This window comes from Cydia strobilella, chromosome 7 (genome assembly GCF_947568885.1).
Source record: "Cydia strobilella chromosome 7, ilCydStro3.1, whole genome shotgun sequence".
Taxonomy (NCBI): domain Eukaryota; kingdom Metazoa; phylum Arthropoda; class Insecta; order Lepidoptera; family Tortricidae; genus Cydia; species Cydia strobilella.
The window spans coordinates 1,097,731-1,111,875 of record NC_086047.1 but is presented as its reverse complement, the minus strand read 5'-3'; the positions used below and the strand labels follow the sequence as shown (position 1 = coordinate 1,111,875).

Below are 14,145 nucleotides of genomic sequence, written 5' to 3'. Positions count from 1 at the left end.
ACGACGTTTTTTAATACAATTGCGAAAAAATAATAAATTAATATATATCATTAGTAGAATCATACCACCAAACCAAACCAAAACCAAAAGTACCTATACAGCTAAGATACGCGAGCTGCCGCAGCCCGCGATACCTTCATACTCGTGCGCGCCCCGGCCGCGGCCGCCGCGGGCCCGGCGCGGGTTGGTCAACGACACCTCCTCATAACTCATGAGGCCCTGGTACCTGCTCCGCGCTAAATTCAATTTTAACTGCGTTTCGAAAGTATAGTTTGGAACTAAAAAGTAAAAAGCACTAGTTCGAGAAATTGAGCTTCTCGCACGCTACGCAGCCACAAAAAGTACCACTTTTTGAGCAACTGTATTAAAAATATTTTTTTACATAAAAAAAACGACTTCACAAAACAGTTTGAAATGCCAGGTATAATCAAGCGTTACTTTGCGGAAATCCATATTCATTAAAACAATAATATGGACGCCAAACCGTCATCATCTCCAGCATATCCTGAGGATGCCTCGCAGGCGAAACACGTGTCGAGTTTTGTACTTTTGGTGGTGGTTTGTATTTATTTTCGCGGTGGAAGGCTGGGCACATTAATTGCATAAAATTGTGGAGGGGAGAAGACTATGCGACCAAGCCTGGTTAAATGCGTTAGAAAGTGTCGCAGAAAGCAAAGTGTGACTGGAACCTTAGGTGGCATGAGCTTTCTCTGCCAAAAATGTGGAAGATAGTGCCGCTCACGCATCGGCCTCCTCAGTCACCAAACCCGTTGTTTAAATAGCAATGCAATAATCATCTGCAATAGACACAAAGGCCTGTGATGATGATGAGTGCATCTCATAACAACTAGTTAGTTCGTCGTTGAGGTTCCGTTCTGGGCTTCATCAGCAGTTCCACTTCATCAAATATCACTTTTTTGTATGTAAATGCTTGATTTGTTGATTAAAATACAAAAATCACTTAAAGATTCGCTCCCTCGATTCCTCATGGATCCCATCTCACAACTGGGGTTTGACAAAATGAAAATCTGTATGTACTGTACTTTTAATAAAACAAATCTAAATCGGCAGGGAAATGGCGGAGTTATATGATTACAAACATAAAAAAACATACAACCAAATTGAGAACCTCCTTTTGAAATTTTGTAGTCTGTTAAAAACCGGTTTGAATTTAAAACCTGTTGCGCCCAAGTATAGTAAACAGCGGCAGGCACAGGCAGGTTTATAATTAAAAGCGTGTACCTACAAGTTTAATAACATTACGACAAATTCCCGATCCGCACAGGAAACTGTGTAGTGTTAAAATTAATTAATAGTCAAATTACAGCGACGAAATTATTGTATTATTGCATTTGAACATGGATTTAAACGCGAAGCTGAAACGTGCGGTAAGTAGATTTTAACATTTTGACGAGGCTAAATCAGATCCAGTAATCCTTGCGTGTGATACATTCGTTGCATTTAAATACAATTCTAATTGAATACCGGATTCGCTTTAATTGAGATTAATCATAATTCCATATTTTGAGTTATGTTTGCATTGAAATTGAGTTTTTTAAACCCCGTTTAATTTGTAGTTATTTTAGCAATGGGAATTTTCAGAGGCCAATATATTCCAGGAATGATTATTTTGTTTGTTTAAGACCTTCGTCTACATTATATTCCGTCACTGGTATATAAAGTGCAAATTAAATATATTTTAAGTCACCAAAGTGTAAAACGAGGTTTAGACTAGCAAGAACTTTTTTTTAATACTACGTCGGTGGCAAACAAGCATACGGCCCGCCTGATGTTAAGCAGTCTCCGTAGCCTATGTACGCCTGCAACTCCAGAGGAGTTACATGCGCGTTGCCGACCCTAACACTCCTCTCCCTCGAGCTCTGCACTTCTGAACTTGCATGCAATTTACGTTACATTGCTGACTACTGAGGTAAACTGCATTCAAAATGTTTATCAGATACCGCAATCACAGATTATATAATTCGCAATGTAATGAAAATTGCATGCAAGTTCTTGCTAGTCTAAACCTCGCCTAATGGCTGATTTTAACTGCAATAAAAAGAAAGCAAAAGTTTATATTTTAATCAATAAATTTTTGTTTGTTTTAAATTTTCGTTTTATATTTTTAACATTGCCCTGTCATATTTTATACAGAAAGTCAATTAACAGCATCCGTGATGTGGGCATAATGTTCATCCTATTTCCTCCCGCGTACGCTTCGGCTGTGGAATGAGTTCCCTGCCGAGGTTTTCCCGAGGGGCTACAGTAAGGGGTTTTTCAAAGAAGGAGTGTACAGGTTTTTAAAGGGTCGGCAACGCGCGTGTAATATCTCCGGTGTTGCAGGCGTCCATAGGCTACGGTAACTGCTTACCATCAGGCGGGCCGTATGCTTGATTGCCATCGACGTGGTATAAAAAACAAAAACAAAATATCCCAACGCGTCAGCTTCCTGATTGTAATGACGACATTCATTCAAGTGAATTATACGGTCGTGACGAATTATGTTCCCTAATAGTTCCTTAGAGAGTTCCTTTAAGTCTCTTTTGGTTGGGTTTATTAGAAAAAAACCGGCCAAGTGCGAGTCGGACTCGCCCACCGAGGGTTCCGTACTTTTTAGTATTTGTTGTTATTGTAAAAGTTCAACTGTCTAGCTATCACGGTTTATGAGATATAGCCTGCTGACAGACAGACGGACAGACAGACGAACAGACAGACGGACAAACGGACAGACGGACAGCGGAGTCTTAGTAAAAGGGTCCCGTTTTACCCTTTGGGTACGGAACCCTAAAAATAATTAAAGAAATATATTTTTAACTACTTAATCTATTTCTGTTACTTAAATGTTACATTTGTGTATAAGTAAGTAAGTATTTATTTGCAAAGAATAAGTAGTTTCAAATAGTCTTAGGTGGTAAGTGACAACTGGTTGCTTATTTTGCTATTTGTACTATTTATATATAAGTTGTACTAGCATGTAATCTTAAAATTACTACAAATATGGCTGGAAATACTAGAAATAGAGGAAATCTTTTACACCCTAATAACTTAATTTATCACTCAATAGCTTCATCAATTTATTTCTAAGTCTATGTATATCTTATAGATTTTGGTAATTTGATAAAAAGTTCCATGCACATAACAAAACAGTGGTTACTGGTTAGAATATAATCCTGGGAACACAATTATGATCTACAGATATTAATTTGCTTAACCAAAAAATGTCTCTACTGTCCGCGCACCAATTCCGTGCATTCGGAGGTCGAGGAAGTGGGAGGGTGTGCGCCGCGCCCGTACGTACAAAATGACACCACTCTGTCATGACGCCCAACATTCCTAACATTCCTCAGCACAGTAGTTAAAAAAATTAACTGTCATTATTAGGGATCATCATTCGACGCGAGATGCATTTGCGTCATCAAAGGACTGTCTCATTTCAAACATAGAGAGAATGATACTATCTTTATCTTACACTTATAGGAATCGGGGCGGATAGGAAGGAAGCGGGGTAGAGGAAAACCCAGACGCAGCTTTTTAGATCAAGTGAAAGAAAAAGTAGGGGTCGTGTCGTATCAAAAAGTCAAAGAGCTGGCGCGGGATAGGGAAAGCTGGAAGATACTCCACCGACAAGAGAATAACTCTTAAGTTAATGATGATGATCTTACACTTAGTCTAGTACTAGCACCCAAAAGAAAAGGATGAGTATAGTTTTTTTGTTCTTATTTACTGACAAATGACAATTTGGTTGGACCAACTATAGGTATTAATTGAATTAATATTGATGTGACAACTATCACCGTGTGCCAAGCTACATTGAAAACATTAGGGTCGCATTCTAATTTCGACTGCAGCAGCATTAATGATGCATCGTGATTGCTGCAGTGTTGCAGCAGAGGGAAACTCTATCTCAATCTTCTTGATAAAACGAGTGATGAATTGAACTTTCTAATCGCGACTGCAATGCCGCAAGAACATAAAAATATAACGAATTTATCAAGAAAATTTAAAATGCTGTCTTAAATCCCGGTCAGCTTTCCTTTGCCTTTCATGCTTTCATAACGTCCAAATTCAGAAAAATGATATTTTCAAACCCAGCATGGTAGATAAAAAGCTCCTCAATATTGAATATCCAGTCTATTTAATCCTTTCCATAATAGCTTCACTACAAGCTTGCCGTTCTAGAAACTGATCAGCAAAATTTTAAACCTTTCATAAATAAAGTTGCCCCTTCTTAATCTAAAATGTTCTTTTTATATTCCACAACGACCTATTGCTTGCTTCAGATAAAGGTAAGTCCAAGTTTTCAATTCCGCGGACCGCCGAAGTTTCGAACTCGAGATCGACCCCCGTGGAGGGTCTTCAAAGTGTCGTTATGAACTGTGAATAACTCCATTCGGGGACGATTACGGGTACTGCATAAAGCTGTCGACGGGGAAACAATGAGGTGTTGATTGCAGTTAATGTCTCTGTCGACGTTTGGGGGTGACGTGAGCTGGCGTTTGGTGACGGACTTCCTTCCTTCTTTCCTTTCTTGTAGTAATATTAAACGGGCCTTATGTTAAGTCAGCATTTAAACTGTCTCACCCTCACGTAAAAATAGGGACGCTAAGTACGAAGAGTTTTGTACATTGACCCGCCATTTCCTATAACTCCAAGTAGCGTCCTTACCTTAGATATAGATCATTGAAGGTCTTTTTAGGGTTCCGTACCCAAAGGGTAAAACCGGGTCCGTCTGCCCGTCTGTCTGTCCGTCTATCTGTCATCAGGCTGTATCTCATGAACCGTTTCAGCTGGACAGTTGAAATTATCACAGATGATGCCGCTATTTATAACAACATTTAACAACAAATACTAAAAGTACGGAACTCTCGGTGGGCGAGTCCGACTGTATGTATATGTATGTATTGTATGTGTGCATATGTACTGTTACAAAAGCAAATAATTCACCCAATCGCATATTATTTCTGAATTCAATGCTTCCAATGCCACTTGATATCATTCCAATTTTGGTCGCATTTTTGACATTTGACAGCAATCTTGGACCATGGACATGTCGTGACGTGGCCATATTATAGAATTTGTTCATTTCATGAAATGCCATTTTAGAATTGAGGTGTAGGTTAGGTTTGACTTTTTCATGATATTGCCAACCGATCATTTTATAAAATGATTGCCACATTATGAAATGATCAATAGGGGGTATTACTGCAAGGTTTTACCACCAGAGTGCAGTATACTAGCCCCTATAGTAAATTATAAAGTAACTTATACATACCTTGCCTTTAACAGTTTTTTGACAAGTTTTCAGAGACAATAAAATATGACATTGATGCATCAAGGCGGTTTGTTTACAGAGGACCTACCAGGAAATGCGAATCCGAAATTTCGCTATCTACCTCTTTATCGCTCGAATATGCAAGAGTGACAGAGATGTTAGATAATGAAATTTCGATTTTCTTGTTTCGCGATAGACCCTCAGATTGTGGCCCTACGTAGTTTCGTGTAATATTCCCTATTCTAAGATCTGGCCACGACAGACGTTGTTCTTTGGCTCGACGCAATTTGATTCAAAGTTAAGAGTGAGCTACTGTCCTCGCGCGAATTCCGTGCAAGGCTGAGGAATGTTAGGAATGTTGGGCGTCATGACAGAGTGGTGTCATTTTGTACGTAATACGGGCGCGGCGCACACCCCCCACTTCCTCGACATCCGAATGCACGGAATTGGCGCGCGGACACTAGCTAAGTCACCCCAAATCCTAACCTAAGGCGTGTTGCAGCGCGCCGTGCGAACGTTACGCGCGCCGTGCAACGAACCGAGGGCACGGAGCGGCCAAGCGTGGTGCGCGCGCAGCTCGATCGCACGCCCGAGCGCGAGCGCGACGCGCAACACGTGTACCGCGCGCCGCCGCTGCACGTCTCAGGTATTCATCTTTTGTTTATTCATTGTTTTGTGTTGTACTTTACTCATTTTTAGCTTAAAAATGTCATAAATAGTTTAGCTTAGAATGCTCACTGGATACATAGATAAAAACTCATTTATAACAGGTTTGAATAATTCACGGTTAGTTTCACTAGACTTATATTGACCGGGATATAGACCGTGATTACCTTTTGTATTGTTTTTGAGCCAACGCGCAAGAATGAGGGTAGACCGAGCGCGGTCTACACAACTTTGACACCCACCCGCTATCTTCAGTCACCCGTGAACAAGATGCATGTAACTGCGTCGAAACAATACAAAAGGTAATCACGGTCTATATCCCGGTCAATATGAGTCTAGTGAAACTAACCATGAATCATTCAAAACTCAAGGACATCCTGTATATAACTAGAGACGCGTCATCCCAACTTCGATTTTTGGAGTTCGCTGCACGGCCTGCGTCACGTTTGCATTGGCTTAATGAAATAACTTTTTTACTGATCACATTTTTGCTACGCTCGTCTGTTACGAGTAGGTATGAATGACTGAATACAGTTTGAATTCCAAACTTTTTCTGACTACTGAATGACTATAATATTATGTCCTACCGATGATTGGTACTCGTGTTGTCTCAATAATGGCATTTATTATAATATAATATAATATAATAAATGCCATTAGACTATACTATAATCTGTCAAGGCATTTCTGTCAGTAGAAAAAAGCGGCAAATTTTAAAACTGTAGGCGCGAAGGGTTATCGTCCAATATAAAATTTGAATTTCGCGCCTTTTTTTACCGACAAAGTGGTTTGACAGACTATACACATATGTTTGGCAGTTAAAAGCGAACAAATTTTAGCTTTAAATGCGCGATTTGTAGCTGCCAATTTATCGGTTTTTTAGACTGTGATTTTTATCTCCCTCTCTCTCTCTCTCTCTCTCCATTCATGCGAAGACTTGATTATCTTACGTCTATTTCGAGAGTAAATATGCATGATTTTTCCATTGTATTAGCGTCCATAACAAACCACAGATATAAATATACCATAGATGACGCAAATGCATCTACTTCGCGTGTTCGATCCCCGAGAAATCGTCGGGGTTGACTGTCGCACTTGACAGTCCACGCGCGTCAGTTGTTGCAGCCGGACGTCCGTGAAAACTTAAAAAATGCCTCGTTGCGTGATAATTAACTGCAACAGCCCAAAAATTGCGAGCACCCAAAGGCAAACCCATATTTCCTATTACAGGTAAGTAATTTTTAAATATTATGCGTAAATTTTGTATGAAAAAGTCGACATGCTTGGTTTCAATACAAATCGTGATATTTGCGTCATCTAGCGTATATATTAAATGTGTGATAACAAACCGTTTAGCTGTGTTTTTTTTTGTATAGGCCGTTTTATAAAGACATTCTTTACGTTATCGTTTCTAAACTTTCTCATCGCGTATAAAGCTAAAAATCCATTATAATGCCTAGCGCAACGCACCTCCGCATAAATATTTTTAACGGCGACACAAGCCGGCTGCTCAATAATGCAGTGAGTTGTTACAAAGAAGCGGTAAGTAAAGGTTTGCGGAGTACATTATAGGATTGAGTTAGGGTTTCCTACCGGGGGTTCCGAGCTCGAAGCATTTTATCGCTGGATTTTCGATGCATTAATGTAGTGACAAAAATTGAGAAAGGTATGTTGAGATGGTTTGGACACGTGGAAAGATTGAGTGAAAGAAGGCTAACAAAGAGAGTGTATTAAGGGAGAGGTAGAAACGGGAGTTGGAAGGGGCAGACCTCGGCGGACTTTCTCTGATCAGATCGGGGAAATCCTAAAGAAAGGCCAGGTCAAGAGCATCCTAAACCGGCGAGCGTGTATGAGGAATGTTATAAAAGTGAAGGAAGTGAAAGAGGTATGTCAGGATCGTAGCAAGTGGAAATCCGTGATCTCTGCCTACCCCTCCGGGAAATAGGCGTGATTATATGTATGTATGTATGTTTGTATGTAATGTAGGAAAATTTGTGAGGACAATGTTAAGAATTTACAGAAGTTTTTGCTAAAAGTATCATGAAAAAAGTCATATTACTCGTGGCCAAGTTTTATTAGGTAGTCTTAAATAGCATTTGTAAACTGCAAATAATGCAACATTTCTACTAAATAGATTGGCACAACAGTTTTTTATGTGAACAGTATACAGTTCTGTGGGTAGTGTGTAAGGTTCCGGGAACTCTTATAACAGTTGTAACGGAAGTTAATATGGTACAAAGAGCTGTATATATTAATTTTTAACAAGCAGAAACGTCTGCGATCGATGCTATTAAGCTTAGAATAAATTTAAAAGTGGAAAAATTACTGCCTTGGGTGAGACTTGAACTCACGGCCTCTGGATCGATACTCCAGCGCTCTGCCAACTGAGCCACCAAGACCTCATCCATAGTCAGCAAATCTTCCCACTATATGGATCTAGAGGACCCTAGCGACATCTACCATAAGAGTGTTACACTTAAACGGCCACCGGAGTTCCAAGTCATATTGGAAATTCACCAGTTACGATGTGCTACCCATTCTATAATAATTTTTAACAAGCAGAAACGTCTGCGATCGATGCTATTAAGCTTAGAATAAATTTTAAAGTGGAAAAATTACTGCCTTGGGTGAGACTTGAACTCACGGCCTCTGGATCGATACTCCAGCGCTCTGCCAACTGAGCCACCAAGACCTCATCCATAGTCAGCAAATCTTCCCACTATATGGGTCTAGGGGACCCTAGCGACATCTACTATAAGAGTGTTACACTTAAACGGCCACCGGAGTTCCAAGTCATATTGGAAATTCACCAGTTACGATGTCCATTGTCAGTACCAGAGGCCGTGAGTTCAAGTCTCACCCAAGGCAGTAATTTTTCCACTTTTAAATTTATTCTAAGCTTAAAGAGCTGTATAGCTATGAAAACGGATTTATCAACAAAACTGTATTTTAGAAAACAGTAGATATTGTGTGTTAGTGACAACATGCCTTTAATATGGTTCTTATGAAAACAAGTTGCATAATAGTACAGTTGTATGAATTTTTGAACTAAAGGTTACTTTCGGATGTCAACTGCAGCTGCGTTACGCAGCGCACTACGTAGGCGAACAACAAGCGAAAGCGAAGCGAAGCGATGCGGCGTGGGGTGAATCAATCCTTTGATACCTATAGAAGTGTCCTACGTGGGCGACCTTGTTGCGAACGCGAACGCCGTGGGCCCGCCGCGCCGCCCCAGGTTCGCGAGTTGTTCGCTTACGTATAGTATAAATCATCTCAAACGATTTTTACGTCTTGATTGTCACTGAGCTCGTGCCACGGCGCGTGCCATTGTGTCTAACAATGGCACACAATGGCCGACCGCTCACACAAAAGAAACAATGGCTTTTGTTTAACAGATTAGGGTCTTAGACGTAAAAATCATTTGAGAAGATGCAGACTATAAGACGCTGCGTTACTGTTGCGGAATCGTTGCCGCCGCTGTATCTGTCAATTTCGTTGATAAAATTAGTGACGTTCGCCACCGCATTACTGCCGCGATTATGAAGTTCATTCCATCAAAGACGTTAACTTTTTTAGGGTTCCGTACCCAAAGGCTAAAACGGGACCTTATTACTAAGACTCCGCTGTCCGTCTGTCCGTCTATCCGTCTGTTCGTCTGTCTGTCTGTCACCAAGCTATATCTCATGAACCGTGATAGCTAGACAGTTGAAATTTTCACAGATGATGTATTTCTGTTGCCGCTATAACAACAAATACTAAAAAGTACGGAACCCTCGGTGCACGAGTCCGACTCGCACTTGGCCGGTTTTTAGAATGTAAACTCCAATTTTTGTAAGCTAAAACAGTATCTCGTTCATATAAATCGAAACATGTTCAGAAATGAACCAACCTGCATTTTTCCCAAGCTCACTGAATCGGATCATTACATTCCCCTGACAAAACTGCATTGTCCCTACCGAGCACTACCTTGTTGCATTCTTATATGCATTTAAGCGCATTGCACGTATCGTTCCCCCTTTACTGCAATTACTTACCGTATCGCAAAGGCTTACAGTCTACTTTCGAATGCGGTTGGAAATGTTACTGGGAATTCGGAAGTGGTTATGTTTCTTTGTTCTCTGCTAGATGGCTGTCATTCCTAGTACTTGTAACATGTATTATGTTTACTACGTTGCATCATTAGCAGTAAAGTTACTTTGAATTAGAGATGGGCCGAATATTTGGTAATTATTCGTTATTCGGCATTTTTTCCAATGTCCGTATTCGGCCGAATTATTCGGTTAAAGTGCCGAATTTTCGGCAAATATTTTTGATCCTTCGGAAATTGTCGAGTACATACTCGTTTCCATCAAGTTTATTTATTTACTCGTTTCCATCAAGTTTATTTATTTACTCGTTTCCATCAAGTTTATTTATTTACTCGTTTCCATCATGTTTGTCTATTTACTCGTTTGCATCGAGTTACGTTTTCCCGTTGTCATCAAAAAATTACAACATGATGATTGAGGCATGTTTAATAAATAGGATGTTTTGGTTAGTTATTTGGAGAGAATTGAAAATGTGTTAACTAGTCCTTTTCCTTTTGACCTGTGTGTTTTTAGGGAATTGCGTAGGAAGCGATTCATCTGTAGATGATAATGAAGCGTTATCAAATACTCTTTTAGAAAAATATAGATGAACCGAATAATTCGGCTGAATATTCGATGCGGTAAGATCTGAGCCGAACATTCGGCTGATTATTCGTATAGGGCAAACTACATAAATATATAAATAAATATCAGGGGACATCTTACACAGATCAAACTAGCCCGAAACTAAGTACTATTGCTGGCTAGCCGACGATATACGTACTTATATAGATAAATACAAACTTATAATACATATAAAACACCCATGACTCAGGAACAAATATTTGTGTTCATCACACAAATAAATGCGCTTACCGGGATTCGAACCCATGACCATATCAGCTTCACAGGCAGGGTCACTAGACCAGATCGGTCGTTACTACTTAACTTTCCCGAGCCATGGTTAACCTATATTACACTCGCATAGTAAAAGCATACAATGGATTTCCAGCAAAGTGTATTTTATTTCTTTTAGCGCCGCTTGACTTCCGGCTGCTGTATCAATATCCACTTGGCTGCGCTCAGCTAACATAAAATATGCGTCAAAATTGTCATGTGAATAAAGAGGAATGTTATACAGACATGACGGATATCTGTCTGAGGCCCTATCGGCAGTAACGAAATTCGAAATTTCTTTATCTGCCTCTATCGCTCGAATATGCAAGAGCGATAAAGAGATAGATAACATTGTTCGATTTTTCGATGTTGGCGGAATGCCCTTGGCTTCAATAGTATCTTGATCCGTTACGCCAACTTTTTCTGGCATATTTATCGGTTTGTTGTGCCTATTTATAGTTTTCCGACACGATTGAGTTGTTTACCTAAAGGTGCTGTTTGGATTCAGGCTGCGCGAGCATTCATGTTACAGCATTGCAGCGCGACATTACTGCCGTAAATATCAAACTCAATTTTGGTGCCCGCATTTTTTACATCTGCGTCGGCATCTGCGGTATGGGGCTTTTCGTGACACTTTATTCTCACTATGTTCTTATGTATGTCTATTGTCTGTGTGTTTACTAATAAAAACGATTCTATTCTATTCTAAGTCAGTCAACTGCAATGTTGCAGCGGTAAATCTGGTGCAGTCTGAATCCTTTATTTGAAATTGTATTTCTTTCGATTATGTATGTTCTTGCTTTAATTTCATTTTAACATCTACGACTTAAACGCTATTCCTTGCTTTCTTTACCACAACTTCTTTCTTACTGAATTCTCTCTTCTCAATCTATAAAACTAAAAAATGCAACGAGTTACTCTCTAGTTTCACTAACGTCGTTTCGAACGGTAAAGTTTTTATCTTCAGACACGCATTGCCGTTTCCATATACCGAAACTCAACCGTGTTCGGAAGCCCAAAATCACCCCTAAGCGGTGGCTCACCCCAACTACAAACTTATAAAAGCACGATCAAATATAATTTCCTCGATAGATCCCTCGATATTTATTCAGACGCTCGTTGCTCCACTAGCTATCGTATTATTTGACTGTTCAAACACTTTTTCCTTAGCCCCGGCAACCGGTAAGAATTGATTGTGGGAGGTCTTCGCTGAATATTTATGAACGCAAAGTGTGTACGCGAAGTCACTGAATCTTTAATCTGGGGGTATCACTCGAAGACGTACCTATTTGCCGATTTCGGGGTAGTGAAGGCATACAATTTTAAAGTGAAGGTAGAAACACGGCTTTGGGGCACTTAAAGTGGGTAATAGGTCTTCGGAATGTTTGTGGTGGGAGGGTTTAAACGTATTTGAGGGAATTTTGTAAATGCGTTCCCTTAATAGATATATAGGTACCTACCGTTGCATTTTTTAGTTTTATAGATTAAGAAGAGAGAATTCAGTAAGAAAAAAGTTGTGGTAAAGAAAGCAAGGAATAGCGCTTAAGTCGAAAATGTTACAATGAAATGAAAGCACGAACATACATAATCGAAAGAAATACAATTTCAAATAAACGATTCAGGCTGCACCAGCCTTATACAGAACAAAATAGAGTGCACGGGTCTGGTCGAAGAGGTGGTTAGGCTATACGCTCCCAAAACGCGCGGTCCCGCCTGCGCTCAGCGCCTTTCCTGGCCCGCCCGCCCGCGCGCACCGCGCTGCTGCGGCACGTGCCTCTCTCGACTGCACTCTCTGTGCTCAACTCCTTACTCAACGTAGATCCGCAATGTCGTCTGTTTCACTACATGGTATTGCTTAATTGAAAAATGTAATAGATAGCTGTAGTCACATTAGGATTTTTCTATTAATTTTGAAATTACAATGTACTGTTTGTTAGAGATAATTATTGTATAATGTTCGACATATATTAATACTAGCTTTTGCCCGCGACTTCGTCTGCGTGGACTTAGTAACAGCAGCTAAAGTAAGTGTAGCGCCTGAAAAAAATCTCATAGCAATCTTAATTTGAGCATATTATGCACACGAATTGGCACTTCGTTAAATATCTCAATTCCACCCCGCTTTTTACTTTCTTAAGGGATGATTTTCGGGATAAAAACTATCCTATGTCCTTCTTAGGGACTCAACCTATCTCTATGCCAAATTTCATCTAAATCGGTTCAGCGGTTTAAGCGTGAAGAGAGAACACACAGACAGACAGACAGACATACTTTCGCATTTATAATATTAGTATGGAAGTATGGAAGTATGGACTAGTATGGATTTGTGACGCTTTGGCTTGTTAGCTGTAAGTTACGGATGTATAAATAAATAAATAAACAAAATATCAGCTGATAATTGTAGTGTTTTACGTTTTGCTCAGCACTAAACTGGACTGAATTATTGTGTTAATTATGCTTTTTTTATTTAATGACGGAGCAGTTAAAAGTGAAATCATGACGCAGTAATTCACAAATTAATGTTCCAACCCACAAGCATAAAAGTTGCCCACAAGTTTACCTTTGAAGCATTCCTATTCCCAAAAGTATATTCATTTGTACATCTATATTCAAACTTGTTAGAAGGCAAATCGTATAGGTTGTACCTAGACCAAATAAATTTGCATAAACTTGCCATACAGGATGTTCAAGAGATCAGTGCAAATTATTTTTCGTCAAGCACATACAATTAGCTCCATGCATGAATTTTTTTCAATTTTTGTAGGTAATCATAATTTATATCGTTTGAACACCGGAAAAAATAAAAATACTTATGTAAACCTTCACATTATTTTATTAAAAAATATTTATAATATTGAAAAATGTCTAGTGGTTGAAACGCTACTAATTTTTGGCGCGAATTCGACAGAGCGTGATGACGTCACACGTTGGATGGTCAGCTGACGTTTGCTACTAATGACACTTATGTGTACTAATCTGTCGAACGCGTGACGTCACGTGATGTTTCGCGCGTTTCGCTCACTAGCTTTTCGCGGGCAAATTTTTGTACTATTTATTTATTATTTTAAGCAATTAAATGATAATTTAATAACGGAAATGCATCTTGTAACATGATATAACGGTAACAAACATCCGAATAAAAAATATTTCGATAAAAACTAAACTTAAATATAAACTTCATGCATGAGGCTAATTGTACAATAATTATTGCATAATTTGCATAAATTTTTAGGGTTCCGTACC

General features: G+C 39.5%; 1 protein-coding gene across 1 annotated transcript in view; it reads left to right on the top strand.

Moving 5' to 3' along the window:
- LOC134742922 (lachesin-like) overlaps positions 1-14,145 on the top strand; it is a 122,092-nt gene that overhangs the window by 107,529 nt on the left and 418 nt on the right. The window contains exon 10 of the mRNA XM_063676130.1: positions 5,775-5,918. Within this exon, the coding sequence (XP_063532200.1) occupies positions 5,775-5,918 (144 nt within the window). The remainder of the gene's footprint in view (positions 1-5,774; positions 5,919-14,145) is intronic.